Source organism: Scyliorhinus torazame, chromosome 11 (genome assembly GCF_047496885.1).
Source record: "Scyliorhinus torazame isolate Kashiwa2021f chromosome 11, sScyTor2.1, whole genome shotgun sequence".
Taxonomy (NCBI): Eukaryota; Metazoa; Chordata; class Chondrichthyes; order Carcharhiniformes; family Scyliorhinidae; genus Scyliorhinus; species Scyliorhinus torazame.
Window position 1 is genome coordinate 221453192 of NC_092717.1, and position 26493 is coordinate 221479684.

A 26493-nucleotide genomic window follows, 5' to 3' on the forward strand; every position below is an offset into this window, starting at 1 on the left:
CCGACCCTGGTGCAATGAATTTGGCTGTTGCTTCTTCCCCTCAACAGTCGTCATTGCTACAGAATATAGCCCATACAACTATAAGCCACAATAAAGACCTTACAAACAATAAGCGAAACACCTGACTGTACTCAGCCAAAGAGCAGCTTTCACTTGCCTGCATCTCCTTTGAATTCTGATGTCACCTCAGGAGCTCCAAACCAGCACTGCGATCTCAGTCTCCCTCTTTCTCACGTTCTTTTATCGCCTCTCAGTCTTGCTCTGTCTCGCTCTCTTTGATCTCCCGGCTGAGTCTCCCTGGACTGCTTCACAACGATGTTGTCTGCAGGGCCCTCTCTCCAGGCAAGGGAGAGTCACAAGTTTGGGCTATGGCACAGAAAGCTGAGTTTCAATCGACCAATGCATTTTGATCAGCTGAACTACTTTATAACATTGTTAACTTTTCTGACAATCTTTTCAAATTTGAAGTTAAAGTTGTCAAAATTATTAGTGTGTGTGTAGAATTTCTGGTGTGCTCGAACAGAGTGAAGGAAGCAAATCCCAACCATCGTGTCAAAGAGTGAAACATAAATGAAAATCAATTTGCACAACTTTTCTTCTCACTAAATCAACACACAGCAAGGCACCCAAAAGGAAAACCAGTACCAATTTTCCACAACAAAAATATTTTGTTTCCGCATGTTTTCCCCTTGCTATAGGCACTGATCCTTACAGGGATATGGTTCCACATGCATTATCTTCAGACAATTCAGCCAAGTGATAGTTCTTTGTGCCTGAATCCAGTCATTAATTTAACTGAGGAACAACAAGGATACTGTAGTGCCCATTACCCTTGTCAATGGACTCAGAATGGAGCATGGATCGAAGCTGGTCGATATGGAACAGGACCAGTTTATGCAGTGCGTTTTCTTACAGAGCCTTGAGGGATTATTTTGAAGGATATGTTTCCAGGGCATAGCAGCAAGTTTGAACTACGTTGACTTTGTTGTTCTGCATTGTTGCTCCCAGGTTGCCAAAGATGTGTCTGTGCGCCTGCATCACGAACTGGAGAGCGTTGAGGAAAAACGTGTCAATGTGGAAGATGAAAACGAGTCTCTTCGGCAGAGACTAATCGAAGTAGAAATCTCAAAGCAAACGCTGCAGAATGAGCTGGACAGGATCAAAGAGGTAAGCTGAGGGCCTCCGACATCCCTCATATTGTACAGTGTTGTTTCATGTTGAAGGCATCCTGTTCGTTCTAACCGTCATCATTGGGTAACCCACCAACCAAATGTTGTAGGACTTTTGTGGCGATGCAAAGAAACAACTTTGCATGTACAGTGCATTTTGTTCTGTGTCTTGGGGATCTTTCCTAGTGTCAGTCGGGTAGTCTGTGCAAATCTGCAATGTGCAAAGCAGATGGCTAGCTTATACTGTCTGGCTGAGTGAACCACCCTACCCGACCCTGTAAGAGGAAAATGGTGCCATATAGTAGCTCTTTAAATTTGATGCAAGTGGCGCCGTGTACCTTGGGAGCAAGGAGCATACCTGAAAGCTGATAACATCAGAAACACGCGTGTCACCTCAGTGAAACAATAGTGCCATCATCAAAGTCAGGTAATTCCTGCTGGTTGTTTGCAAGGTAAACGTAACAAAGTGTAAGTGTGTGTTCCAGCATTCCACATGACACCACTCCACCGTACAATTCATCAATACCTTTGAAGTACTTACTCCATGCTGTGTTACACAAAGTCACGTTTTAGGCTTGATAATGTTTAGGTAACCCAAAATTAACACAATGAGTCATTATCATTACTTCTTCTCAAATGCTAGTGCTTTGGAGAAGTATTATTGCCTTTTACACATTTTGGCTTTTGTTTGCTGCCTTTTTGTTTGTTTCTGTATTTAAATCCTAAGGAGAACTCTCATGGAGAAATTACTGAGCTCTACACTGAAGGAGCAGAATTATGGGAGCACTTATTGTGAAGGCATCTGAGATCATTGCCCGTGTTTCTGCAAATAGCAACTCTCTCACATTGTAGCGGGTTCAGTTTAAAAAAAACCAGGACAGATATACAGTAAGATATTGACGAGGTTGATTCTTTGTAATATTTCAATTTTTAAAAGAAGGTATTTGGGAGGTTTGTTCTGTACAATGCTTCACTGCTCTTACAGAATCGAACACCATAATTGAATGGGATAGTCATTACTTTGCTTTCATGGTTGAAAAGTCTTGCTAAATGACAAAGACAGTCACTTACATGTTTAAGAGTTATGAAAATCATAGAATTTACAGTGCAGAAGGACGCCATTTGGCCCATCAAATCTGCACCGACCCTTGGAAAGAGCACCTTACTAAGGCCCATGCCTCCACCATATCCCCCTAACCCAGTAAGCCCATCTAACGTTTTTGGAAACTAAGGGACAATTTATCACGGCCAATTCACCTAACCTGTGCATCTTGGACTGTGGGAGGAAACCGGAGCACCCAGAAGAAACCCACGCATACACGGGGAGAAAGTGCAGTCACCCGAGGCCGGAATTGAACCCAGTACCCTAGAGCTGTGAGGCAGCAGTGCTAACCACTGTGCCACCCCACATGGCAAATTCCTTGAAGACTCTGGTCCAGTATATTGATTGTGTTTCTATTTTGTTTTGTTCATTTTTCCTTGGGATGTGGGCATCACTGGCAAGGCCAGCATTTGATGCCTATCCCTAATTGCCCTTGAACTGAGTAGTCTCTACGCTATTGCAGAGGGCAGTTAAGAGTCATAAGAACATAAGAACTAGAAGCAGGAGTAGGCCATCTGGCCCCTTGAGCCTGCTCCACCATTCAATGAGATCATGGCTGATCTTTTGTGGACTCAGCTCCACTTTCCAGCCCGAACACCGTAACCCTTAATCCCTTTATTCTTCAAAAAACTATCTATATCTTAAAAACATTTAATGAATGAGCCTCTACTGCTTCACTGGGCAAGGAATTCCATAGATACACAACCCTTTGGGTGAAGAAGTTCCTCCTAAACTCAGTCCTAAATCTACTTCCCCTTATTTTGAGGCTATGCCCCCTAGTTCTGCTTTCACCCGCCAGTGGAAACAACCTGCCCGCATCTATCCTATCTATTCCCTTCATAATCTTATATGTTCTATAAGATCCCCCCTCATCCTTCTAAATTCCAACGAGTACAGTCCCAGTCTACTCAACCTCTCCTCGTAATCCAACCCCTTCAGCTCTGGGGTTAGCCTAGTGAATCTCCTCTGCACACTCTCCAGTGCCAGTACGTCCTTTCTCAAGTAAGGAGACCAAAACTGAACACAATACTCCAGGTGTGGCCTCACTAACACCTTATACAATTGCAGCATAACCTCTTAGTCTTAAACTCCATCCCTCTAGCAATGAAGGACAAAATTCCATTTGCCTTCTTAATCAGCTGTTGCACCTGTAAACCAACTTTTTGCGACTCATGCACTAGCACACCCAGGTCTCTCTGCACAGCAGCATGTTTTAATATTTTATCATTTAAATAATCCCTTTTGCTGTTATTCCTACCAAAATGGATAATCTCACATTTGTCAACATTGTATTCCACCTGCCAGACCCTAGCCCATTCACTTAGCCTATCCAAATCCCTCTGCAGACTTCCACTTTTTGCTTTTCCACTTATCTTAGTGTCGTCTGCAAACTTGGACACATTGCCCTTGGTCCCCAACTCCAAATCATCGATGTAAATTGTGAACAGTTGTGGGCCCAACACTGATCCCTGAGGGACACCACTAGCTACTGATTGCCAACCAGAGAAACACCCATTAATCCCCACTCTTTGCTTTCTATTAATTAACCAATCCTCTATTCATGCTACTACTTTCCCCTTAATGCCATGCATCTTTATCTTATGCAGTAACCTTTTGTGTGGCACCTTGTCCAAGGCTTTCTGGAAATCCAGATATACCACATCCATTGTCTCCCCGTTATCTACCGCACTGTTAATGTCCTCAAAAAATTCCACTAAAAATTAGTGAGGCACGACCTGCCCTTTATGAATCCATGCTGCGTCTGCCCAATGGGACAATTTCCATCCCAGATGCCTCGCTATTTCTTCCTTGATGATACATCCCAGCATCTTCCCTACTACCGAAGTTAAGCTCTCTGGCCTATAATTACCCGCTTTCTGCCTACCTCGATTTTTCAACAGTGGTGTCACGTTTGCTAATTTCCAATCCGCCGGGACCACCCCAGAGTCTAGTGAATTTTGGTAAATTATCACTAGTGCATTTGCAATTTCCCTAGCCATCTCTTTTAGCATTCTGGGATGCATTCCATCAGGGCCAGGAGACTTGTCTACCTTTAGCCCCATTAGCTTGCCCATCACTACCTCCTTGGTGATAACAATCCTCTCAAGGTCCTCACCTATCATAGCCTCATTTCTATCAGTCACTGGCATGTTATTTGTGTTTTCCACTGTGAAGACCGACCCAAAAAACCTGTTCAGTTCCTCAGCCATTTCCTCATCTCCCATTATTAAATCTCCCTTCTCATCCTCTAAAGGACCAATATTTACCTTAGCCACTCTTTTTTGTTTTATGTATTTGTAGAAACTTTTACTATCTGTTTTTATATTCTGAGCAAGTTTACTCTCATAATCTATCTTACTCTTCTTCATAGCTTTTTTAGTAGCTTTCTGTTGCCCCCTAAAGATTTCCCAGTCCTCTAGTCTCCCACTGATCTTTACTACTTTGTATGTTTTTTCCTTCAATTTGATACTCTCCCTTATTTCCTTAGATATCCACGGTCGATTTCCCCTCTTTTTACCGTCCTTCCTTTTTGTTGGTGTAAACCTTTGCTAAGCACTGTGAAAAATCACTTGGAAGGTTCTCCACTGGTCCTCAACTGTTTCACCATAAAGTCTTTGCTCCCAGTCTACCTTAGCTAGTTCTTCTCTCATCCCATTGTAATCTCCTTTGTTTAAGCACAAAACACGAAGTGCTTGATTTTACCTTCTCACCCTCCATCTGTATTTTATCCTATCTATCCTGACATTCCTACTCTGACTAGCTCGTGGCACTGGTAGCATTCCTGAGATTACTACCTTTGAGGTCCTACTTTTTAGTTTAACTCCTAACTCCCTAAATTCAGCTTGTCGGACCTCGTCCCATTTTTTACCTATATCGTTGGTGCCTACGTGCACCAGGACAGCTGGCTGTTCACTCCCCCCCCCCCCCCCCCCCCCCCCCAGAATGTCCTGCAACCGCTCCGAGACATCCTTGACCCTTGCACCAGGGAGGCAACATACCATCCTGGAGTCTCGATTGCGTCCGCAGAACCGCCTGTCTATTCCCCTTACAATTGGGTCCCCTATCACTTTAGCCCTGCCATTCCTCTTCCTGCCCAGCTGCGCAGCAGAGCCAGCCATGGTGCCATGACCCTGGCTGCTGCTGCCTACCCCTGGTGAGCCATCTCCCTCAACAGCATCCAAAGCGGTATATCTGTTTTGCAGGGAGATGACTGCAGAGGACACCTGCACTGCCTTCCTACTCTTGCTCTGTCTTTTGGTCACCCATTTTCTATCTCCCTCAGTACCTTTCACCTGCGGTGTGACCAACTCGCTAAACGTGCTATCCACGACATCCTCAGCATCGCGGATGCTCCAAAGTGAGTCCATCCGCAGCTCCAGAGCCATCAAGCGGTCTAACCTGAGCTGCAACTGGACACACTTCTTGCACGTGAAGGAGCCAGGGACAGTGGACGTGTCCCTGAGCTCCCACATCGCACACGAGGAGCATGACACGGGTCTGAGATCTCCTGCCATGTCTTAAACCTTCGGTTAACTTCATCAATTACAATTTACCCCCAAATATTAAATAAATAGTTAAACAACGAAGAAAAAATATATATCAATATACCAATGAAAAAAAAACAGAAACACTACTTACCAGCCCCTGACCTCGAGCCTGCCTCTTGATCTTCACAGCGGTTGTTTTTTTTGGTTAGAGGAGGGGGTAGGGAGGGAAACACTGAAGAAGTGTTTCGGGTTTAAGTGTCACTGGACAACAGCTCCTCCACAAACTACCTTCAAATTAGGGTGACCATGACGGAGGTATGCAAATTTCCCTTGCAACACCAATCAGCAGCTCCGTTCTACTGCCCTCTGCTGGATGCTTGTCTAAACTCGAACAGCTCGGGTCTTTAGCTCAGGTACACCTTCAATTTAGGGTGTCCACGACGGAGGTATGCATATTTCACTTGCAACACCAATCAGCAGCTCCGCTCTACTGCCCTCTGCTGGATCACATTGTCAGCCACATTGCTGTGGGTCTGCAGTCACCTATAGCCCAAACCAGGTAAGGATGGCAGATTTCCTTCCCCAAGAGGCATTAGCGATCCAGATTGGTTTTTACAACAATGGCGCCGGCTAACTCTGTATTCCAGATTTATTTACTGAATTCCAACTCCCTTAGCTGTCATGGTGGGATTTAAGTCACGTCCCCAAAGCATTAGTCTGGGCCGCTGGATTATTAGTCCAGCGACACGACCGCTACGTCACATCTCCACTCATTGCACAGTATTCCGTGCTCACCAGACAATGGGCGGGATTCTCCGAAATCCCAGCCAAGTGTTGACGCCGCCGTCAAAACCGGCGCGAGCGACGCCAGCATCAACGGGCCTCCAGGCCCAGGCATTCACCCCTTCCTAGGGGGCTAGAATGGTACCGGAGTGCTGTGCACTCTAAAACCAGCGCGACATGGCCAGCGCGGGTCCACGCATGCGCACCACGACCAGCGCGGAACTGCGCATGCGCGCCACGACCAGCGCCTAACTGCACATGCGCGCCACGGCCAGCACGGAACTGCGCATGCGCGGCCAGCGTGCACCTGTGCATGCGCGCCACGGCCGGCGCAAGTCCATGCATGCGCACCACGACCAGCGCGGAACTGCGCATGCGCGCCACAACCAACGCGCATCTGTGCATGCGCACAACGGCCGGCGCAGGTCCACGCATGCACGTGGTTTACCGTCTCCACGCCGGCCCGCAGGCAACATGGCGGAGCCCTACAGGTGCCCGGCACGGAGAATCATAGGCCACCCCCCACGGAATTAGGCCGCCTGCCGATCTGTAGGCCCCGATCGCGAGCCTGGCCACCGTGGAGGACCCCCCCCCCCCCACTCCCCCGGAGTTGGACCCCCCACCCCACCAGGACGGCCCCCGCAGCCAGAACTCCGAGGTCCTGCCAGGTCGGACCATACGTAACCCATGCCGGCAGGACTCGGCGGGCACTCGGCCCGTCGAGTGCGGAGAATCGCTGCCAATGGCCCCCGACCCGCGTGGGCGCGATTGGTGCCGATTCTCCGGTTGCCGGAGAATCAGCGGCCCGGCGCGGTGTGCCGCAATTCTTGCGCTCCCCCCCCCCAGGCGATTCTCCGACCCAACGCGGGGTCGGAGAATCTCGGCGAATGTCTCTCTTCCGCCACAGGGTCAAATTCCTTCTGCCCATTCGTAAGGAACACTTAAAGTGACCTAACTGAAGTCATCACAGCGATGAAGGAAATTGTCAAAATTAATTCAGCCATATTTCCCACCCTGCTGAAGCGTTTGGATGCCAGAGACTTGAGTTTAAACAACCACTTGTATTGATATAAAAGGTCCCAAGGCACTTTCACGGGAAACAACATTTGACTGAGACACATAAAGAGATATTCGATAGGTAACCAAAAGTTTCCTCAAAGAAGTAGCTTTAAAGGAACGCCTTCAAGGAGGAGAGGGAAATAGAGAGATGAAGATGGCTCGTGTGGGAACTCGGTCTTCACCGTAGAAAACGCAAATAACATGCCAGTGACTGATAGAAATGAGGCTATGATCGGTGAGGACCTTGAGAGGATTGTTATCACTAAGGAGGTAGTGATGGGCAAGCTAATGTGGCTAATGGTAGACAAGTCTCCTGGCCCTGATGGAATGCATCCCAGAGTGCTAAAAGAGATGGCTAGGGAAATTACAAATGCACTAGTGATAATTTACCAAAATTCACTAGACTCTTGGGTGGTCCCGGCGGATTGGAAATTAGCAAACGTGACACCACTGTTTAAAAAAGGAGGTAGGCAGAAAGCGGGTAATTATAGGCCAGAGAGTTTAACTTCGGTAGTAGGGAAGATGCTGGAATGTATCATCAAGGAAGAAATAGCGAGGCATCTGGATGGAAATTGTCCCATTGGGCAGACGCAGCATGGGTTCATAAAGGGCAGGTCTTTGACAAGGTGTCACACAAAAGGTTGCTGCATAAGATAAAGATGCATGGCATTAAGGGTAAAGTAGTAGCATGGATAGAGGATTGGTTAATTAATAGAAAGCAAAGAGTGGGGATTAATGTGTGTTCCTCTGGTTGGCAATCAGGAGCTAGTGGTGTCCCTCAGGGATCAGTGTTGGGTCCACAATTGACATAAATGATCTGGAGTTGGGGACCAAGGGCAATGTGTCCAAGTTTGCAGACGATACTAAGATGAGTGGTAAAGCAAAAATGCAGAGGATACTGGAAGTCTGCAGAGAGATTTGGATAGGCTAAGTGAATAGGCTAGGGTCTGGCAGATGGAATACAATGTGGACAAATGTGAGGTTATCCATTTTGGTAAGAATAACAGCAAAAGGGATTATTATTTAAATGATAAAATATTAAAACATGCTGTGCAGAGAGACCTGGGTGTGCTAGTGCATGAGTCGCAAAAAGTTAGTTTACAGGTGCAACAGGTGATTAAGAAGGCAAATGGAATTTTGTAGTTCATTGCTAGAGGGATGGAGTTTAAGACTAGGGAGGTTATGCTGCAATGGTATAAGGTGTTAGTGAGGCCACACCTGGAGTATTGTGTTCAGTTTTGGTCTCCTTACCTGAGAAAGGACGTACTGGCACTGGAGGGTGTGCAGAGGAGATTCACTAGGTTAATCCCAGAGCTGAAGGGGTTGGATTACAAGGAGAGGTTGAGTAGACTGGGACTGTACTCATTGGAATTTAGAAGGATGAGGGGGGGATCTTATAGAAACATACAAAATTATGAAGGGAATAGATAGGATAGATGCGGGCAGGTTGTTTCCACTGGCGGGTGAAATCAGAACTAGGGGGCATAGCCTCAAAATAAGGGGAAGTAGATTTCGGACTGAATTTAGGAGGAACTCCTTCAACCAAATGGTTGTGAATCCATGGAATTCCTTGCCCAGTGAAGCAGTAGAGGCTCCTTCAGTAAATGTTTTTAAGATAAAGATAAATAGTTTTTTGAAGAATAAAGGGATTAAGGGTGATGGTGTTCGGGCCGGAAAGTGGAGCTGAGTCCACAAAAGGTCAGCCATGATCTCATTGAATGGCGGAGCAGGCTCGAGGGGCCAGATGGCCTACTCCTGCTCCTAGTTGTTATGTTCTTATGTTCTTATGTTAAGGTGGGAAACTAAAAATAAGAAAGGAAAGCTTTGCAACCCAAAGGTAATTTAGCTTTATGGAATGAATTACGGGGGCTCTCAGTGGATTGCAGGACAGGCTTGAAGCGCTAAATGGCCTACTCCTGTTCCTCCTGTTACATATATAAAGAACAAGAAGGTAACCAGGGAAAGAGTTGGTCCACACAAGGACAGAGGAGGGAATCTATGCATGGAGCCAGAGGAAATGGGTGAGGTACTAAATGAGTGCTTTGCATCACAGTTCACCAAAGAGAAGGACTTGGTGGACGGTGAATCGAGGGATGAGTGTGTAGATATTCTGGGTCATGTTGATATCAAAAAGGAGGTGTTGGGCGTCTTTAACAGCATTAAGGTAGATAAGTCCCCAGGGCCTGATGGGATCTACCCAGAATAGTAAGGGAGGAAATTGCTGGGATTTTAACAGAAATCTTTGTATCCTCATTGACTATAGATGATGTCCCAGAGGACTTGAGAATAGCCAAAGCTTTCCCTTTGTTTACGAAGGGTAGCAGGGATAATCCAGGAAATTATAGGCCAGTGAGGCTTGCGTCAGTGGTAGGGAAATTATTGGAGAAGATTCTTAGGAACAGGATTTACTCGCATTTGGAAACAAATGGATTTATTAGCGATAGGCAGCATGGTTTTGTGAAAGGGAAGTTGTGTCTCATTAACTTTGTTGAATCTTTTGAGGAAGTGACGAAGATGAATGATGAAGGAAGGGCAGTAGATGTTGTCTCCATGGACTTTAGTAAAACCTTTGACAAGGTCCTTCATGGCAGACTGGTACAAAAAGTGAAGTCACACGGGATCAGAAGTGAGCTGACAAGATGGATACAGGAGTGACTCAGTGAAAGAAGATAGAGGGTATCGGTGGATGGAGGGCTGTGACGAGTGGAGTTCCGCAGGGATCACTGCTGGGACCTTTGATGTTTGTAGTGTATATAAATGACTTGGAGGAAAATGTGGCTGAGCTGAATAGTAAGTTTGCGGACGACAAACAGATTGGTGGAGTTGCGGATAATGAAACGGATTGTCAGAGGATGCAGCAGGATATAGATTGGTTGGAGACCTGGGCAAAGAAATAGCAGATGGAGTTTGATGGAGTCTGACAAATGTGAGGTAATGCATTTTTGAAGGTCTAATACAGGTAGGAATTATATAGTAAATGGCATAACCCTTGGGAGTATTGACAGCCAGAGAGATCTAGGTGTACAGGTCCACAGATCACTGAAAATGGCAACGCAGGTGGATATGGTAGTAAAGAAGGTTTACCTTCATTAATTGGGGCATTGAGTATAAAAATTGGCAAGTCATGTTGCAGCTGTACGGAACCTTAGTTGGGCCACATTTGGAATATTGAGTACAATTCTGGTCGCCACACTGTCAGAAGGATGTAGAGACTTTCGAAAGGGAGAGAAGAGGTTTATTAGGATGTTGCCTGGTCTGGAGGATATTAGCTATGAGGAGAGCTTGGATAAACTCACATTGTCTCACTGGAACAACGGAGGTTGAGGGGCGAATTGGTAGAAGTTCACAAAATTAGGAGTGGCATAGACAGAGTGGATAGTCAGATGCTTTTTTCCCAGGGCGGAAAAGTCAATTACTAGGGGACATAGGCTTAAGGTGCGAGGGGAAAAGTTTAGAGGAGCTGTGCAAGGCAGGTTTTTTCATGAGGGTAGTGAGTGCCTAGAACGAGCTGCCGGGGGAAGTGGTGGAATAAGATACAATAGCAACGTTTAAGAGGCATCTTGATGAATACATGAATAGGATGGGAATAGAGGGATGCAGATCCCTGAAGTGCAGAAGGTTTTAGTTTAGATAGGCATCAGGATTGATGCAGGATAGGAGGGCTGTTAGGCGTCATGATTGGTGCAGGCTAGGAGGGCTGTTAGGCATCATGATTGACGCAGGCTAGGAGGGCTGAAGGGCCTGTTCCTGTGCTGTATTGTTCTTTGTTCTTCTGTTGTGACTATTGAAGAGGACGGTGTAAATGGGCTCATCAATTGGATATGTTTCTCAAAAAAAAACAATTAAAAAGGCAGATGGTAGGTATTGAAATCAAATAAAATGGAATATATGTGAATCTAAGGTCTAATGGTTTTTTCCAGTCACTAAGCTTTCATGTTTTCATACGTTCTTATGCTCCATGAGAAAGAAGCAGGAATACATTTTTTTGTACTTGACATTAGTAATGTGAGACCATGGTAGTGATCCTCTCCCAAACTTCCTGAGTGGAGTAGAGCACAGTGCTATAATTGGTTTCAGTCACTGAAGTGCTTGACGCTGTCAAGAATCCATCACCACGCTAAGGAATCTCCAGATCAAGTTAATAAGTCCATGTGGGCAGAGTCTCTGTTTTCTTGATGGAATGTCTGCCCTTTCCCCAAAAGACATCCTACTCATCTAAGTCCAGACAGCTTAGGCACAGATTGGCGACAGAGATCCCTAAGCATGCACAAGTGCAATGTTGCATTTTAAAAAATATATATTTTTATTGAAGAAAATTTTCATTACAACAGCATAATGTCACACTTGAACTGAATCAAGTTGAGCCCTTGCACAGGAGGAGGTGGAGTTGACCCTGTGAACTGCCGCCCCACCCACCCCTCATCAAAAACAGACCCGGTTCACCCTTCCACATCCTCGTCACCTCATCAATGGAGCCTGCTCCATCGACAGGATCAGGCCGTAAATGTCCGAAATCTTTCCCTGACCCTGGGCAGCACGGTAGCACAGTGGTTAGCACAGTTTTTTGCTGCTCCTGGGTCCCAGGTTCGACATGTCTGCATCGACTGCCACAAACTTCTACAAATGTGCCACAGAGAGCATCCTATCCAGCTGCATCACAGCCTGGCATGGCAACTGCTCGGCCCAAGATCGCAAGAAACTGCAGTGTGGTGAACGCAGCCCAATGCATCATACAAGCTTGCCTTTCTCCCATTGATTCTGTATACACCTCCCGCTACCTCAGAAAGACAGACAGCATTGTCAAAGACCCCTCACACCCAGGCTTTGCCCTCTTCCAGACCCTTCCATCAGGCAGAAGATACAGAAGTCTGAAGATCCGCACATCGAGACATAGGAAAACATTCTTCCCCACAGCTACTAGACTTCTCAACAACTCTCCCTTGGACTGATCTATTCCCTGTAAGAACACTATTCACGACGCCCTATGCTGCTCATGTTTGGCCTTGTTCCACACTGTAACCAATCAATATTTGTTGATGTACCATTTGTCAATGTACTCTGTCGATTATTCTTTTGTCTACTATGTACGTACTGTGTACATTCCCTTGGCCGCAGAAAAATACTTTTCACTGTACTTCAGTACACGTGACAACAAATATCAATCAATCAATCCCCAGCTTGGGTCACTGTCTGTGCGGAGTCTGCACACACTCCCCGTGAAGGGCGTGAGTTTCCTCCGGGTGCTCCGGTTTACTCCCACAGTCCAAAGATGTGCAGGTGAGGTGGATTGGCTATGCAAATTGCCCATAGTGTCCAAAAAGGTTGGGTGGGTTACGGGGATAGGGTGGAGGTGTGGGTTTGGATTGGGTGCTCTTTCCAAGAGCCGGTGCAGACTTGATGGGCCAAATGGTCTCCTTCTGCACTGTAAATTCTATGATAATCTATGATAATCTATGAAATGTTTCCCCAGAAATTCTATGACCCAACCCGGCCAAAGATAAGATCCTATTCTAGAGGGAGGGCGAAGGTGCCAAGGGAAATAAAGAGATCTCCTTACGCAAGAAATCGCGAACCTGTATTTATCGGAATAAATTCACCTCGGGAGATGGAATTATAATGTATAATTTTTTATTAGTGTCACAAGTAGGCTTACATTAGCACTGCAATGAAGTTACTGTGAAAAGCCCTAAGTCACAACACTCCGGCGCCTGTTTGGGTACACAGAGGGAGAATTCAGAATGTCCAAATTACCTAACAGCACGTCTTTCGGGACTTGTGGGAGGAAACCGGAGCGCCCGGAGGAAACCTACGCAGACACGGGGAGAACATGCAGACTCCGCACAGACAGTGACCCAAGCCGGGAATCGAACTCCGATCCCTGGCACTGTGAGGCTGTGCTACAGTGCTGTCCGTATGGATTTGTCCAACAGCTCCACAAAACCGACAAACGTACCTTGCACAAAAAGGTCATCAAACCTCTCGAGCCCCTCCTTCCCCCATGATCTGAACTTCGACTCTGAACCCATTGGCACAAAGAGATGATTCCTACAGATAGGGGCTAACAACAACATGGAGTTTTCTAAACTGCCTCCAAATCCTCAGAGTGGACATCACGACCGGACTCAAAGTAAATTTTGTGAGGGAAACGGAAACAAGACATTCACCAAGGCCCTCAAGTTGGAACCACCACAAGGGCGCACCTCCATTTGCCCCCATATGGAATTCACTTGAGCCACCCCAGTACCTTATCAATATTAGCTGCCCATCAATAAAATAACCAATTAAGTAAAACAAAGCCACCCGACTGTCTATTTCTCTGAAGAAATGGCCCACAAATCCTTGGCTCTTGCCCGCCCAAAATGAAGGAAGCAATCACATATTTAACCTCTGGTTCGTCCGTTGGAGAGGGTGGAAAGGGCGATATTTAATAATCGACATATATTGTCCGACAGCTGCCAACCATTAACAAAATCTGTCTGTTCTTCCGAGATCACTCCTGGAAGGCAGGGTTCTAACTGCAATTGCCAGCACTTTAGCTTCAGCAACGAGACAGGCTGATGCGACCTACATTCTGTAGGCTCCTTATACTTCTTCAAAATCAGGGAAATAAGAGGCCTGCACCAATGTAATTGGCAACACCACCACAGGATAAGGAATCATTAAACATGTCCAAATATCAGTGGGGCCAACTGCCCCGCAAAGTTCTTCTGAACTCGATGGGAAATCCATCTGGGCCTGGAGCCTTACCCGACTGTTTTAAAGCAATACATTTGGCTTCCAACTCCTCCCTTCCCTCCCTCTCCTCCACCAAGAAGAACAACCCCTCCAAAGACTTCATCATGGGCAAACTCTCCTCTGGGGCTCTGATCTATAAAGACTTCGATAAAAGGCTTCAGACACAGCATTAACCTGCGATGGGGTGGAAACCAACCTGCCAGCTGAGTTTCTCTCAGGAGGCAGCCTGCTGCCTCAGCTGGTGTGCTGAAAGGCTACTGGCTTTCTCCCCGTGTTCATAGAATATCCTCCTTGAGTGTCGCAGCTGGCTCATCGTCTTAGCTGTTGAGAGTAGCTAAATTATGTCTCCATCTTTTACCTACTCACCAGCAACCCTGGCGTAGGGGTTGTTTGGGGCAAACTAGTACTAGCGGTTCACCTCCAGGATGGAATCCACCAGCCTCTGTCGCCCAACCCTCCCAATCCTTTCAAACAAGAACAAAGAAAATTACAGCACAGGAACAGGCCCTTCGGCCCTCCCAGCCTGCGCCGATCCAGATCCTTTATCTAAACCTGTCGCCTAGTTTCCAAGGATCTACTTCCCTCTGTTCCCCGCCCGTTCAGATATGTGTCTAGATGCATCTTAAATGATGCTATCGTGCCCGCCTCTACCACCTCCGCTGGCAAGGCGTTCCAGGCACCCACCGCCCTCTGCGTAAAAAACTTTCCACGCACATCTCCCTTAAACTTTTCCCCTCTCACCTTGAAATCGTGACCCCTTGTAATTGACACCCCCACTCTTGGAAGAGGCTTGTTGCTATCCACCCTGTCCATACCTCTCATAATTTTGTAAACCTCAATCAGGTCCCCCCTCAACCCCCATCTTTCCAATGAAAACAATCCTAATCTACTCAACCTTTCTTCATAGCTAGCACCCTCCATACCAGGCAACATCCTGGTGAACCTCCTCTGCACCCTCTCTAAAGCATCCACATCCTTCTGGTAAAGTGGCGACCAGAACTTCACGCAGTATTCCAAATGTGGCCTAACCAAAGTCCTATACAACTGTAACATGACCTGCCGACTCTTGTACTCAATACCCTGTTCGATGAAGGCAAGCATGCTGTATGCCTTCTTGACCACTCTTATCGACCTGCGTTGCCACATTCAGGGTACAATGGACCTGAACTTCCAGATCTCTCTGTATATCAATCTTCCCCAGGACTTGTGCATTGACCGTATAGTCCGCTCTTGAATTAGATCTTCCAAAATGCATCACCTCTCATTTGCCTGGATTAAACTCCATCTCCCATTTCTCTGCCCAACTCTCCAACCTATCTATATTTTGCTGTATTCTCTGACAGTCCTACTCGCTATCTGCAACTCCACCAATCTTAGTATCATCTGCAAACTTGCCAATCAGACCACCTATACCTTCGTCCAGATCATTTATGTATATCACAAACAACAGTGGTCCGAGCACGGATCCCTGTGGAACACCACTAGTCACCTTTCTCCATTTTGAGACACTCCCTTCCACCACTACTCTCTGTCTCCTGTTGCCCAGCTAGTTCTTTATCCATCTAGCTAGTACACCCTGAACCCCATACGACTTCACTTTTTCCATCAATCTGCCATGGGAAGCTTTATCAAACGCCTTACTAAAGTCCATGTATATGACATCTACAGCCCTTCCCTCATCAATTAACTTTGTCACTTCCTCAAAGAATTCTATTAGGTTTGTAAGACATGACGTTCCCTGCACAAAACCATGCTGCCTATCACTGATAAGTCGATTTTCTTCCAAATGTGAATAGATCCTATCCCTCAGTATTTTCTCCAACAGTTTGCCTACACTGACGTCAAGCTCACAGGCCTATAATTCCCTGGATTATCCCTGCTACCCTTCTTAAACAAAGGGACAACATTAGCAATTCTCCAGTCCTCTGGGACATCACCCGTGCTCAAGGATGCTGCAAAGATATCTGTTAAGGCCCCAGCTATTTCACCCCTCGCTTCCCTCAATAATCTGGGATAGATCCCATCCGGACCTGGGGACCTGTCCACCTTAATGCCTTTTAGAATACCCAAAACCTCCCCCTTCCTTATGCCGACTTGACCTAGAGTATTTAAACATCCATCCCTAGCCTCAACATCCATCATGTCCCTCTCCTTGGTGAATACCGATGCAAAGTACTCATTAAGAATCTCACCCATTTCCTCTGACTCCACACATAAATTCCCTCTTTTGTCTTTGAGTGGGCCAATCCTTTCTCTAGTTACTCTCTTGCTCCTTATATACGAATAAAAGGCTTTGGGATTTTCCTTAACCCTGTTAGCCAAAGATATTTCATGACCCTTTTTAGCCCTCTTTATTGCGCATTTGAGATTTCTCCTACTTTCCCGATATTCCTCCAAAGCTTCATCAGTTTTAAGTCGCCTAGATCTTATGTATGCTTCCTTTTTCATCTTGCTAGTCTCACAATTCCACCCGTCATCCATGGTTCCCTAATCTTGCCATTTCTATCCCTCATTTTCACAGGACATGTCTGTCCTGCACTCTAATCAACCTTTCCTTAAAAGACTCCCACATTTCAAATGTGGATTTACCCTTAAACAGCTGCTTCCAATCCACATTCCCTAGCTCTTGCTGAATTTTGTTATACTTGGCCTTTCCCCAATTTAGCACTCTTCCTTTAGGACCATTCTCGTCTTTGTCCATGAGTATTCGAAAACTTACGGAATTGTGATCGCTATTCCCAAAGTAATCACCGACTGAAACTTCAACCACCTGGCCGGGATCATTCCCCAATACCAGGTCCAGTATGGCCCCTTCCTGAGTTGGACTATTTACATACTGCTCTAAAAAACTCTCCTGGATGCTCCTTACAAATTCTGCTCCCTCTACGCCTCCAACACTACATGAGTCCCATTCAATGCTGGGGAAGTTAAAATCTCTCATCACGACCACCCTATTGCTTCTACATTTTTCTATAATCTGTCTACATATTTGTACCTCTACTTCACGCTCGCTTTTGGGATGCCTGTAGTAAAGTCCCAACAATGTTACTGCACCCTTCCTATTTCTTAGCTCTACCCATATTGCCTCAGTGCTCGAATCCTCCATAGTGCGCTCCTTAATCACAGCTGTGATATCATCTCTGACCAGTAATGCAATCCCTTTTAGCTCCCTCTCTATCCCTCCTGAAGCATCTATACCCTGGGATATTTAGTTGCCAGTCTTGCCCTTACCTCAACCAAGTCTCCGTAATACCAATAACATCATATTCCCAGGTACTAATGCAAGCCCTAAGTTCATCTGCCTTACCTGCTACACTTCTCGCATTGAAACAAATGCACCTCAGACCACCTGTCCCTTTGCGTTCATCATCTCTTCCCTGTCTACACTCCCCCTTAGTCACATTCAGTTTATTATCTAGTACCTTACTGGCTTTAGTTGCTGTCTCTTTGCTGACCTCTAACTTCCTAATCTGATTCCCATCCCCCTACCACATTAGTTTAAAACCTCCCCAACAGTGTTAGTAAAACCACTCCCTAGGACATTGGTTCCAGTCCTGCCCAGATGTAGACCATCCGATTTGTAATGGTCCCACCTCCCCCAGAACCGGTTCCAATGTCCCAAAAATCTGAACCCCTCCCTCCTGCACCATCTCTCAAGCCACGTATTCATTCTGACTATTCTTGAATTTCTACTCTGACTGTCCCGTGGCACTGGTACAATCCTGAGATTACTACCTTTTGAGGTCCTACTTTTTAACTTATCTCCTAACTCCCTAAATTCTGATTGTAGGACCTCATCCCATTTCTTACCTATATCGTTGGTGCCTATATGCACCACGACAACTGGCTGTTCACCCACCCCTTCAGTATGTCCTGCAGCCGATCTGAGACATCCCTGACCCATTCACCCGGGAGGCAACATACCATTCGGGAGTCTCGTTTTCGACCACAGAAATGCCTGTCTACTCCCCTTACGATTGAATCCCCTATGACTATAGCCCTGCCAGTCTTTTTCCCGCCCTTCTGTGCAGCAGAGCCAGCCACGGTGTCATGAGCCTGGCTACTACTGCCTTCCCCTGGTGAGTCATCTCCCCCAACAGTATCCAAAACGGTATACCGCTCTACTGCCATCTGCTGGATTCCCCTCCTTGCGTGATTTGTCGGAAATTATCCCCCACCCTCCATGACCGCCTTAAGGACCTTCCACAACGTAGATGGTGAGATCAACTCACTCTTAATAACTTATTCCCAAATGGCGGAGGATGTGTGATTGCAAATTCCTTTGTCTGCCAACAACGCCGTGTGTTAGACGTTTTAGTTGCTGTGATATGAAGAGTCTAAAGTTCTGTTCCTTTTTCACCAACACACATTTATTTCATTCCAACAGACTTTGCACAAAACTCTAACTACACATCACCTGACAGAGACCACCTGAAGCCCCTTTACATATCAGTGTCAATTAATGGATACTTAACATAAATGAGACAACTAATTGCAATGTCTCTTAACCCATTACTTAACACCATGTCCAATCTCCATGGCAGGCGGTGAGAGGGACCCGGCTCTAACACCAAATCCACGTAATGATCTGAGATAACAATTGCTGAGTACCCCACACTCTAGAGAGACCTATCCACAACCAAAAAGTCAATCTGAGAATAAACCTGATGGACATGGGAGAAAAAAGAAAAGTCGTGATCACTTGGATGCAAAACTGCCATGGATCTGCACCCCCCCCCCATCCATCTGCTCCATAAAAGCCAATAATGCCTTTGCCACCCCTGATGGAATCAGAGATTTAGGTGTATATCGGACCAACCGAGGGTCTAAAACACAATTTAAGACCGCCCCCCCCAAAAAATTAGCTGGTGTGAATCCAAATCAGGAATAGAAGCCAGTAGCTTGTTAATAAAAGCTGTATGATCCCAATTAAGAGCGTACACATTGACTGGAACCACTGAGGTGCCCACTAAAGATGCACTGATAATCACATGTCTCCCGTTACGGTCCACCAAGATCTTAGCAGCCGAAAAAAGAATTATTTTAGTAATCAAAACTGCAGCCCCTGGGCATTACCAGTGAAACTCAAGTGGAATACCTGCCCACCTTTCGTAACCTTCTGCGGTCCCTGGCCCACAAATGGGTCTCCTGCAGAAACACCACACCCGCATTCAAACTTTTCAGGTGAGCAAATATCCTCAACCTTTTTACTGGGCCGTTCAACCCCCTTACATTTCAAGTGACAAGCTGAATTTGGGCCTTCCAGCAACCCCCCCCCCCCCCCACCCTCCCCCCCCCGCCCCACACCTGAGTCAGCCATATCCACCAGGAGAGGTAATCCAGCAATCCAGCATCGAGCCCACCCAAGATGTCCCCCGAACCCTCCATCAAGGCAAAACAAAGAACAAGCTGTAGTCACGATCTGAAAACTATCCCTGCTCCCCCAACCCCTCCAACACTTCCCTGCCTCCCAACAACAGCACACCTAAATAAACAAACAATCAAAAGGCGAACAAAAGCCCCTTGCCCCTACCTCAACCATCCCTAACCCCAAACAAAACAAAAACCCTAAGCTCGTGATCTAAAAACTACAATAAATAAATGAGCTGCAATTACCCCCGTCACTTCTCTCCTGTGAGCTAACTGTTTAGCTAGCAGGGCGGCCCCCGCCCAGAGTTAAGATAAATAAATAACTATAACAACCATCCCCCCACCCATGTCCAACTTTGATAATCAAAGAAAAAACACCCATCCCACACAAGAACAAGAAAATGCAAACTTTCACAAGAAACCCCAACAAGTTCACATAACCACATTTCTCTTCAATAATACATAGACCTCATAAAAATTACAATGAACTCTCCCCCAGCCAATGCTTCCTAATAAAAGCATCAGCCTCCTTTGGTGCATCAAAATAATAGTCCTTCCATAAGACATAGGAGCAGAATTAGGCCACTCAGCCCATCGAGTCTGCTCCGCCATTCAATCATGGCTGATATTTTTCTCATCCCCATTCTCCTGCCTTCTCCCCATAACCCCTGATCCCCTTATTAATCAAGAACCTACCTATCTCTGTCTTAAAGACACTCAGTGATTTGGCCTCCACAGCCTTCTGTGACAAAGAGTTCCACAGATTCACCACCCTCTGGCTGAAGAAATTCCTCCTCATCTCTGTTTTAAAGGATCGTCCCTTTAGTCTGAGATGGTGTCCTCTGGTTCTAGTTTTTCCTACAAGTGGAAACATCCTCCCCACGTCCACGCTATCCAGGCCTCGCAGTATCTTGTAAGTTTCAATATGATACCCCTCATCCTTCTGAACTCCCAACGAGTACAAACCCAGAGTCTTCAAACGTTCCTCATACGACAAGTTCTTCATTCCAGGAATCATTCTTGTGAACCTCCTCTGGACCCTTTCCAAGGCCAGCACATTCGTCCTTAGATAAGGGGCCCAAAACTGTTCAGAATACCCCAAATGGGGTCTGACCAGACCCTTATATAGCCTCAGAAGTACATCCCTCGTCTTGTATTCTAGCCATCTTGACATGAATGCTAACACTGCATTTGCCTTCCTAACTGCCGACTGAACCTGCACGTTAACCTTAAGAGAATCGTGAACAAGGACTCTTTGTGCTTCTGCTTTCCGAAGCAGCCAGAAGTGTCATAAGTCCCTTGGAGGCGTGCAGGATACGCCACCTCAAACCAAACTCCATTCTTATACGATGTGGCCTTGGCCTTGTTAAACGCTGCCTGTCTTTTGGTCAGTTCCCCTCCTGGCCCTCCCACTTGCAGTCTCAATGATCCTTTACCCACCTCAGGACTCGTTCCTTCTCCTGATAACTATGGAACCGATGATTGCCTGCGGTGGCTCGCCGGAATGGGGCTTCTGCCTGAGTGATGGTTGGGCTCGATCCAGCTCAGGAGGGGACGTCAACCCACCCTCCACCACCATCCTCCCAAACATCCTCGAGATGTAGTTCATCGGATTTGAGCCCACCACTCCCTCCAGCAGCCCCACGATTCTAAGATTCTGTCTCCTGGAACGATTCTCCAGATCATCCACCTTGGTCCTCAGCGCTTTATTGTCACCGGCCAACATTACCATCTCCGCCTCCGAGGAGACAATCTGCCTCTGTAACGCCGTGCCAAGTGCCTTTACCATCTCATCGGTCTTCGACAATGTCGACCGAATGGGAGCTAGGGCCATTCTATTGACTTGTGGAGGTCCTCGGAGACAGCCCACCCTGTTTATGAAATTATGCTGCCAGGATGCCTGTGGTCTCAGCCGTCAGTGGAGTGGCCAGAGTCACTGTAGCGGCCTACGCCATTTCCGCTGCAGGAGAGCCTCGAGAGGCTTCCGAATCCGTCGACAACTCTTTACTGACTGGCTTCCTCAATCTGGATATTCTGGGCATTTCTCTTATGTGGGACCCTTATTCCGTCTAATTAGTTAAGTTTGAACCCAAACACCTCCAAAATCTGTGCGAAAAGGGCTAAAAATAAAGTACCCCGGCGGGAGCCACCTCGTGTGTGATTACTCCCTACAAGCCTTTACCGGAAGTCCCAATGCTAAATTTTTAATAAACAACACGGAGTTTAACATTGCAACTTTCTGTTGCTTGTCCCGTTTGATCCCCACTCCATCCCCATTACAGTTTTGGATTGTGGTTTTCTCAGATGTCAAATGGGAGGAACCCCAATCCCCAAGCCCCCAGACTGTTGATCTTTCAGTAACAGTTCCCAGGACATTTGCGGAGCTGTAGTAATCAAGCTTTGGATGACCTCATTTGCCATGGCGGGTTGACTTGATTGGTCTTCCATCAGCAAGTATGTCATTTTGAAGCCACCGGGATGGCTACCTGTCTTCTCACCTTCACTCCCTCGGCAAAGAAGACAGCCACTAGCTGACCCTCAGACAACTGACAAGCCCAGGCTTGAACTTTCTGTTCGTTCTGACAGTAGATTCCTCCCGCTGAACAAATTTCACTACGCATTACCGTTTATTCTTCTAACCACAGCCACCCTCGTAGACACACTATCCCATTGCATGCTGGTTCCATCAGTACAGCAGCAATTTCTTGGGGCTGAATTTAGCTCCGCATGAGTGAAAAGGCCTTGGATGGCTGAACATCGGACCCCTTTCCCCTGTGCATCCCAAATATGATAGACACTGATCTCTGGATGTGTAAGAACTTTGGGTGGGATTTTCCAGCTTTTCCCACCATCGGGATCTTCCAGTCCCACTGAAGGTGATACCCCGCAGTGGGCGGACGAGCAAGCCGTCCCAAACGCCATAGATCTGGGCTGGACCAGGAGATCCCGCCGGTGACAAATGGTGAACCGCCTCTGCCACCGGAAAACACGCCAAATCCCGGCCATTGTCACATGCTAAGGTACCCCTTGCTCTCCAACTGACACTGCTGGTTTTGCCACTTCATTTCTCTTGTCATTAATTGTTCTTGCATTGGATTTTCCTATGCATCCGAACTTTATTCTAGGCATTCTGCCACCAAAGTCCAACAAATGAGGCTCTTGTATTGGCCCGAGAGTCTTGCATCTCTGCTGGTAGCACTGTTGTTCATGCCAGCAAATAAAATAAGGCTGCAAAGCAGAATGTGTTGTTTAGCTGTATCATTTTATAGCACAATACTATGAGAAATGTGCTGATAAGGAGAAATTTAGTGTTTCTTTTTCATACTACTCCAATGTTTTTAGATTTTAAACTGTTCATGAGGACTATTACAGATTCCAGTACTGCTGTTTTACAAGACTAAATTCTTGAGATACGTATCTCAAAAAAACAACTGTTGACTTTTATTGCTTTGTTTTATTGTCCTGGTAAAATACAAATGGTAAACCAGATATAGCTTTCCCAACAGAGGTAAATCTTACCCATGTTATTTGTCCTGAAGATTTTTCCATTTCTGTTTTCAGGCATGTACACTGTAGGGGTCTAAACAGGATTAGACAGGGTAGATTCAGAAAGAATGTCCCCGATAGTGGGGGAGTCCAGAACTAGGGGTCATAGATTGAGGATAAGGGGTAAACCTTTTAGGATTGAGGTGAGGAGAAATTTCTTCGCCCAGAGAGTGGTGAATCAGTAGAATTCACTACCACAGAAAGTAGTTGAGGCCAAAACGTTGTGTAATTTCAAGAAGGAATTAGATGTAGCTCTTGGGGCTAAGGGGATCGGGGATATGGGTGAAAGGCAGGATCAGGGTATTGAACTTGATGATCAGCCATGATCATAATGAATGGCGGAGCAGGCTCGAAGGGCCGAATGGCCTCCTCCTGCTTCTATTTTCTATGTATGTTTCTATGTATGTATCCACATGGCACAGTCTAGTCTGTGTTGAGAAGGATTTATGTTGACCATTGTAGTATTTGTAGCGTATTTTGTGAATAATAGAGATTGAGCCCAGATAATTGCAATTTATTGGAATCTTGCATTGATTACTCAATTAGTATGGACAGAAGGATTAAAGAGGCCATTGATGTCTTAATAGGTATTCACAATTCACTCAATCCAATTTATGGAACATTTGTTTAAAGTTTATTTTATTTATTTATTTATTTATTTATTTTAAAAATAAATTATTTAGAGTACCCAATTATTTTTTCCAATTAAGGGGCAATTTAGCGTGGCCAAGCCACCTACCCTGCACTTCTTTGGGTCTGCACATGCAGACACGGGGAGAATGTGCAAACTCCACATGGACAGTGACCCAGAGCTGGGATTGAACCCGGGTCCTCAGCGCTGTAGGCAGCAGTGCTAAACACTGTGTCACCGTGCCGCCCTCGTTTGTTTAAAGTTGTAGCTATTGTTTTTATCGTATCGCTGTAACAAGATATTTGCTCTTCCTTTCTTTTCACTCATTGTTCCCACCATGATATTATTGAGCTGTGCCGTGTTAACAGTATGTTACTTTTACTTTTAGGATACTTTGAGCCGTACATCTAAATAGGGGATAGCTGGGGCACTGGGGGTGAGCTGTGAGACTGAACAAAGTCAATAGAAGAAAAGCTCTGTGTTCGGGTTTTGACTTCAGCAACCAGCTTGGACCCTCTTGACATACAGCACTATGCCGAGCAGAAATTGAGCAAATTGGTTCTAGCCACTTACCATTGCCATTGCACATACTTTGCCATTGGCATAGATAGGAGCACATTTCGAATTGGATTCCTCCACACTGCGATGATGCCTTTAACTTTAAAATCAGATTTCTGCATTATTGAATTTTAAGAACAGAGGTGGCATTCTCCAGAACCCCGGCCTCGTGCTTTTCATCGGCACTCCCCGTGAAGCGGAGTCTGTGAGGGGCGCAAGCCTGGGGGCGTTGGTAATGGCTCCACTCCCAGTGCTGCCGAAGAAACACTTGACTAACCCGGTGGTATTAGCCACATTAAAAATTTGCAGGCAATGCTGTCAACAATTCAGTTTTAAGCCTACCTCAAGGCTAGCTCCCATTTGTGTAAATCAGTTATTTCAGCCTGCTAGGTCAGATGTGAAGTTTAGGGAGTGGAAGGAAAAAGGGTTGGGAAGGTGGGAGATTTGTTTTTCCACAGTCGATTCGCTAGCCTCGGGGATCTGAAGGAGAAATGTGGGCTTACAGATGCTGTTGGCTTCAGGTATCTCCAGGTGCGTTGCTGGGACAAAAGGTATTTTCCAGCCTTCCCGGTGAAGCATCCTTGCTTGAGCAGATTTTATCCTGCTCAGGGTCGGAGGTGACCAGTACGTCAGGCACATACCAGCGGATAGTGGGGGAAGAGACGTGATCGGTTGAGGGTGTGAAGGCAAAGTGGGCAGAGGAGCTGGGGTCAATCTTGAAAGAGGAGGTTCGGAGTGAAGCACTGAGGAGGGTGAATGCAACCTTGTCCTGTGCTAGGCTGAGTCTCATCCAGCTAAAGGTAATGTTTTGAACACATCTCACGAAGGCTAGAATGAGTCGATTTTTTGATGGGGCGGGGGATAGGTGTGATTGGTGTTCGAGGGTGCCGACGCACCACACGCACATGTTCTGGTCGTGCTCAAAGCTGGGGAGCTTCTGGATGTCCTTTTTTGATACTATATCGGCAATCCTGGGCATTGGGTTGGAGCCTTGTCCACTGGGTGCAATTTGTGGGGATGTGCCGGAACTCCAGATGGGGCAGGGGCAGACATCGAGGCCTTTGCCTCGCTTGTGGCAAGGAGGCGGATCATTGGGCTGGAGGTCAACTACACCACCAAGTGCCTCGGCATGGTTGGGTGACTTGATGGTGTCCTTGCATCTCAAGGAGGTCAAGTTTACCGTGAGGGGGTCGGTGGAAGTGTTTTACTGTAGTTGGCGGCCATTTATAATGTAATTTAAAGAGGTGGTCACTGTTAGCTGTTAGGGGGTGGGGGTGTTAGTGGAGAAGTTATAGTGCTGTATGGTGTTGTATGGAGAAGGAGGGGTTCTTACTGTTTAGTTGTTACTCTGTGTTATTGTTTACTTTGTATGGAAATTGTTAAAGAATTATAAAAAACAATTCCCAAAAATATAGGTTTTCCAGTCGGGCGGCATTCGATGTTGGGGGGTTCTCCCTTCCTGCCGCTTGTCAATGGGATTTCCAGTTGAAGCTACCCTACTCTGCTGGGAAACCCGTGGGTGGGGGTGCATTGCCAGCGGGAAAAGAGAATCCCAACAGCTGGAGATTTCTGAACAATTAGATAGTATCTCTGATCTTGGGCGCGATTCTCCGACCCCCCGCCGGGTCGGAGAATCACCCGGCTGGCGTGAATCTCGCCGCCGCCGGGTCCCGAATTCTTCGCCACCAGAGAATCGGCGGGGGCGGGAATCGCGCCGCGCCGGTCGGCGGGCTCCCACCGGCGATTCACCGCGATGGGCCGAAGTCCCGCCGCTGTCAACCCTCGCCAGCCGGCGTGGATTGAACCACCTACCTTACCGGCGGGAGCAGACGGCGTGGGCGGGCTCCGGGGTCCTGGGGGAGAGGGGAGCGCGGGGCGATCTGGCCGCGGGGTGTGCCCCCACGGTGGCCTGGCCCGTGATGGGGGCCCACCGATCAGTGGGCGTACCTGTACCGTGGGGGCACTCTTTTTCTTCCGCCTTCGCCATGGTCTTCACTATGGCAGAGGCGGAAGAGACCCCCTCCATTGCGCATGCGCGGGGATGCCATGAGT

The 26493-nt window shown here is 46.8% G+C and overlaps 1 protein-coding gene across 2 annotated transcripts in view; it reads left to right on the forward strand.

The window, feature by feature from the left end:
• Positions 1-26493, forward strand: part of mtcl1 (microtubule crosslinking factor 1) — a 252955-nt gene that overhangs the window by 38717 nt on the left and 187745 nt on the right. For both annotated transcript variants that reach the window (XM_072468349.1, XM_072468350.1), the window contains exon 3: positions 1009-1167. In XM_072468349.1, coding sequence (XP_072324450.1) covers positions 1009-1167 — 159 coding nt within the window. The remainder of the gene's footprint in view (positions 1-1008; positions 1168-26493) is intronic.